Source organism: Ursus americanus, chromosome 18, assembly GCF_024610735.1.
Source record: "Ursus americanus isolate L20-20 chromosome 18, mUrsAme1.1.p, whole genome shotgun sequence".
Lineage (NCBI taxonomy): Eukaryota > Metazoa > Chordata > Mammalia > Carnivora > Ursidae > Ursus > Ursus americanus.
Window position 1 is genome coordinate 18694230 of NC_142144.1, and position 6000 is coordinate 18700229.

General features: G+C 44.1%; 1 protein-coding gene across 1 annotated transcript in view; it reads left to right on the top strand.

Annotated features, from left to right (window-relative positions):
• Positions 1-5766, top strand: part of TNFSF8 (TNF superfamily member 8) — a 28694-nt gene extending 22928 nt beyond the window's left edge. Inside the window, exons 3-4 of the mRNA XM_087869427.1 lie at positions 437-508; positions 1977-5766. Coding sequence (XP_087725553.1) covers positions 437-508; positions 1977-2371 — 467 coding nt within the window. The 3' untranslated portion in view covers positions 2372-5766. The remainder of the gene's footprint in view (positions 1-436; positions 509-1976) is intronic.
• Positions 5767-6000: the final 234 nt, after the last annotated feature.

Below are 6000 nucleotides of genomic sequence, written 5' to 3' on the forward strand. Positions count from 1 at the left end.
AGGCTCCTCTGCTATGAGCCTGCTTCTTCCTCTCCCACTCCTCCTGCTTGTGTTCCCTCTCTCGCTGGCTGTCTCTATCTCTGTCAAATAAATAAATAAAATCTTAAAAAAATAATAATAATAATACCACTCTCATTGGGTTGCTGCAAGAGTGAAGTGAAGTAAGTCAAGGGACGGGAAGGGCGCCTGTTACCTAGGGGAGATCAGGTCATCTTTGCTTCCCTTCCCCCAACTTCCAGTCTTTGTGGAATCAACCCATTCCAAAGAATTCTAAAGGACCTGATAGCAAAATGAGAAATAAACCGGTTTCCTTTTAGGCCCCCAAATGGAAACAGAATACGAATTGTCTCCATCCAAGGGTCATGGAAAAGGATCCGGTGTCCCCAGTTCCCCAGAGCAGAGAAAGACATTTAATGTGTGATCTCCTTATTTTTAGGAAACTGCTCAGAGGACATCTCATGTATACTGGAAAAGGCTCCATTCAAGAAGTCATGGGCCTACCTCCAAGGTCAGTAACGAATCCAGGAACTCTAGCCACCTGAGGGTCACTTCCTGTGGCCTTTCGGAAACCTCTAAGCCAGAGGGGTCACAAGGAGAAGTCCCTGGTCAAATATGACCTGCAGATGTGGTCTCTAGCCTGCATGCTATTTTTTTTACAATTTGAGTTTAAAGACTTTAGGGGGAAAGGGGAGAGAGCCACAAGACTCCTCCTTCCTCAGCCCCCCTCACTTTTCTGTGTTGTCAACCTGGCCTCCAAAGGCATCTGTGTCTGAACCTCATGCCCCCTCTCTATTCAGCCACCTGCAAGCCTGGGGCCAAGTGCACAGTACTTTTCCGCACGAAAGAGAAGGAGGTTTTCAGTCTCTGCCTCTATCGGGTTATTCCCAAGGGAACCACAGACTTGCCTTGTCCCCGGATTGACAACTTAATGAACGCGCTCGCACATGGCCTGTTTGCGTATTGCAATATGTTCAGCCAAGAGGCCCCTTCTAAACGAAATAATGCGAGCCACTTAGTCTGGGAAAGCCGAGATACGGAGAGGATGGCCAAGATCCTCTGAATAGCTATTCTGCCCACTTTAAAAATTCAGTTTTGCAGCTGGATTAGTTCTCACTCTTCAATTGAATTGCAACGAGGTTTAAAGGGAAGGCAGGGAGGCAATTAAAGCGAAGGCCAGCTTTCCAGTTCTGAAAGGCAGCCTGACTAATCAGTGCCGATTTGCACTTGTTAGAACTCAGAGAGACTTGGCTTTCCACACGAACATGTCGGCTCACAGGGTCTGCCAATCCTCTGCTTCTCGAAAAATCCCAGCTGGGAAAAGCCCCTCACTGTACACCTGCGTAATCTACACAATTACGTTGGCTGCCCTTTCCAAGAGAGGAAGACATTAAAAAATGGAGACAATGAATTGGTAAAGGCTGCATGTTCATGTGAAGATCAACAGGCTGAGATTCTCCTGGACATCTTAAATTGGTTACTAACTGAACAAAACTGAGTATCCTATCTCAGATACTTGACGCAATGCCTACCCAATAGTAGTCCCTTAGTGATGGAGCATTGATCGATTGATTGATTGATAGAACATGATAGTCCAGAACTTTTGGGGAATATAGTCCAGGAGCTCACGGTCTGACAGGGGTAGTTAATAATTATAATAATAATAGAAAAATAGAATATAATAAATAAGTGGAAAGTGATTCTATAGGAGGTAGGAGTCCATCACCATGTGTGTTCTGACCCTCCAGCTTGAAGCATTAGAGAAAAGGAAGAGCGTGGTTTAGCCCCTGTGCCTTGAATATTAAGCAGCGTCTAGAAGAGTAACATGGAAGACGTTCCGGATGGTTGGAACAGCAGGCAATGTTATAGAAAACACAGGTCTCGAATGCAATGGGAAACCTTGAATAAAGCCTTCACACTTTCCGATCTGCACCTGACATATGCCCAATAATTCTGTCTTTTTGTCCTTCTCTTTCCAGTGTCAAAGCATATAAACAAATCCAAGTTGTCTTGGAACAAAGACGGCATTGTCCATGGAGTCAGATATCAGGATGGGAATCTGGTAATCCAGTTCCCAGGTTGGTATGTCATCATTTGCCAACTGCAGTTTCTCGTGAAATGCCCAGAACATTCTGTTGACCTGAAGTTGGAGCTTCTCATCAACAAAGACGTGAAAAAGCAGACGCTGGTGACAGTGTGTGAGTCTGGAGCGCGAACCAAAAACATATACCAAAATCTCTCTCAATTTTTGCTGGAACACCTCCAGGTCAACACCACCATATCAGTCAAGGTGGATAAATTCCAGTACGTGGACACAAACACCTTTCCTCTTGAGAACGTGTTGTCTATCTTCTTATATAGTAGTTCAGACTGAGCCATTTCTTCTGGCCTTCAGGAAGAAAACCACTCTCTACCATACAGTACTTCATCCATCCAAACACTTGGGCAAAAAGAAAACTCTAGACCAAGACTGAAACCACAGGGGTATTAAATAATATGCTTCTCCTTCTGTCTCTTGGGAAGATACAGCTCCAGGGTTTAAAAAAAAAAAACAAAACAGTTTTGAGTGATGTATCTTTTTCAAATAGAAGGCAGGGAAGCAAGACAATATGGTGGGAAAAGCCTTAATGAGTATCAGAAGGGATGGATTTATGTCTTGGCCCAACCACTAACTAACTCACTGTATGACCTGGAGCTATCCCTTTACCCTCCCTGGAACTCTGGATTCATGTCTGAAAAATGAAGGGGCTGGATTTGAATCTCTCCAAAATCTCTTCCATCTCAGAAGACCAGGATCTCTCATCCCAGACCTGTGAACTAAGATTCCAGGCAGTGTTCTAGAAGCCCCAACCGAAGGGAAGGCCCTCACCTCACACCAGTATAAATCTGATGGAACTAGTGGGGTCTGGCCACATGTCACCTCAACAAACAGAGTCAGAATTTGGAAATGGGATTCAGGGTACCTTGGCAAATGATGTGAACTGTGGGATCTAAACCGTGTAAAAGAAAGGACTGTGCAACTGACCATCCCAAATCTAAGAGGCCTCCTGGTATTTGGAAAACCATCTGACCGGGCTTGACTCCTTTCAAGTTAAGATTGACAATACATCGACGACAGACAGCTTCCGTTTCCTATAGGGAAGGGCTGTGTGTTCAGCAAGCACTCCGTCAGCACGCAGTGGTCATGGTGATGCCGCCATTTGGTCAGGGACCAGCTGCTGCCATTTCTCGCATGATCTCTCTCTCTGCTCCCTGCTTCAAATGCCTCTCAGGAAACCATTTCTGTGGAGGACCATTAAAGCGCCCAAATGTTGCTGATAAATGATGATGACCCTGCAAATGGTGAGGACTTCTGAACAATGGCAACCGTGAGATTTCTCTAGCTACAGCGACCTCCCTTTACATCCATCCATCATTTCCAAAGGAGCACCTTACCTGTTTAAAAAGCCATGGAGCTTGAAGTATAAAGCCCCAGAGTTTATGCGTCAGAAGCAAAAGGGACCCTTCACTGCCATGCGAAAGAATGGAGCAAAATTTGCATTTTTCTCCAAAAAGGTGGAGGGAAAAGAAAAATGTAGGAAATCAGGAAAGTTTGTCAGAGAAAGACTAGAAAAAATTTAAAAGAAGAAAAGAACAAAGAAACCCAGCAGTTTTGGTGTGGATGAGAAGGACTTGGGAAAACAAAATAGCTGGAGGAAAAATTGAAGTCCTTTTCTGAGCAGTGTGCTGTGTTAACCCCCTTCCAGGCCTCCTCTATGAAACAGTCAGTAAAATCTACATTTCTCCTAATGCTTTCTATGAGTAGATTCTTTGGGAGGAGTGGGCATTGGAAGAGGTGCTGAATTCAGCAAGCCAAGTACGTAAACACAGAGACAGGTTCCGAGGACCCAGACCTAGCAGGTGAGAGAGCACCTGGCATTTGAGCTATGGCCAGACTCTGAAGGACAAAGGAACCTTGCGTAAGCCAACTCGTGCATTCTTGGGGCGATATCTGCAATCTAAGCTCGTGTACACTAAGCAAGGTTTCTACTGTCTCATACTCATACTTGAGGAAGTTTCCATTCCTTCTCTGAGCAGAGGCACCTGACTTTTATACTTGACTGGTTCCTGCTCTCAGTCTCTCTCAAGCAATGCTCTGAAAGCAGACCGCTGAAGACACAGGGGGCACAGCATTTGAAGGAGTCCTGTAGCAAGACAAAGAAAGGAAAAGAGAATAATCGTTAGTAACGCAACTGAAGATAATAGGGTGTGGCTACGCTGGAAAGCTTAAAACCAGGTTCTGTTATTCCCTGAGGGTTAACCAACCCCTGGAAATGTGGTAGCGTCTATGCAAGTAAAATAAATAATTTTTCTAACTGGGAACTCAGGCTACCCGAAACATATGTCCCCTGGGGAAAAACCCGGAATTCGCTCTCTCTCTCTCTCTCTCACACACACACACACACACACCACAAAACACAGTATACTTGCAGAAAGTGTAGAGAAGGGCAATGTGTAAGTTGATAAGAAACAAGTCAGTGTAGACTAAATGTGTTCCTGCCCTTGGGGAATTCATAAGACTTTCTTTCTCCACATTTAGTAACGTTTTTTTCACCCCATCTGTCTATCACCCACTGATGCCTCCTTAACCTACCCTATTCCCTCTCAGAATTCCCCAGTCACACAAAGGTTGGCTCAGAGGAGGTCCCTGCACCCCCAGGAGAGTGGATAGCAGCAGTCTCTAAAGGGAGGAAATGCTGAAGAGAGTTGGGCAGAATTTACCAAACAGGAGAGCCTTCTGGAATCCCTGGAATACCACTGATTATTCTGACACTTACATTAAGAGCATTGCGAAGTCAGTCAGTGTCGTCTCTGGAAAGATGCTGATTGAGGAGCTAAGCCGGTGGTGGAATGCATGCCCCGCAGCGGGCAGAGACTTGTCAAGTGCTCACGTGTGGTTAGTGGCAGAGCTGGGATTTGAGCTGGCAGTGGGGCCCAGTCGCCTGACTCCCCCTCCATTATTTCCCACCCGGCTTTACTGCGCTCATCCTGTAGCCTGTCTGTAATTCTTTGGGTCACATCTTTACCCTTGTACTGGGGCGGTCCCCAGCATTCAGGGACTTCCTCTGTTCTTCTTTGTCCCCACTCAGATCCTCCAGGATTATCGTTTGAATATGAGACACAGATAGAATCTAGGTTCAGTACACGGTCAAATTACAGAAAAAGGCCGGGGTCCCCATATATAAAAGTTCGATCTCTCAGAAACTGAAGACACAATTTACAAATTAAAAGCTTATTGTTTTCATCTGAATGTATACATATATGTGTGTATATGTATTCATGTCTGTGCTTGTATATATCTGTATATGTATGTATGTACATGCATGTGTATTACATATAAACATGTGTGTACTGTGTGTATACACATGTGTGTACCTCTGTGTGTGTGAGTGTCCCCGCTTTCCTCTTGTAATTGTTTTCAGGTCATCTGCTTAACCTGCAGTCAGGGGAGGAAGCTTTATTCTTGCCGTGGGCATTGCAAAATGTATGTACAGTTGTATTTATTTTTAATTATGAGAACAACAGAAAATAATATTTCTCCCATGCCTCACTGCTAATTTAATAACTATTAATATTTTGCCATATTCGCTTCTGCTTCTTTTTAAAAATAAAACGCTGTAGATAGAGCAAAGCCTCACTCCTCCAAATCCATTTCCCTCCACCCTCCCCAGAGATAGCCACTGCCTGGAAGTTTGCCCAGCCCCTTCACTTACATAATTTCATACTTGTTTTCCCATAAGAATCTATAGTATAATTTTGTGTGGTTTTAACAATTTCAATAAATGAAACTTTTTTCAATAAATGATATCGTACTTCATATCACATTTTGTGACTTGAAATTTTTCAGGTAATGTAAATTTTTTGAGATATATACAGACTGACACCTGTTCAGATCTAGCACACTCATTTAACTGGGATATCCTATTTCATTTTTGAACATGCTGGACTGGCCATGCTCCTACA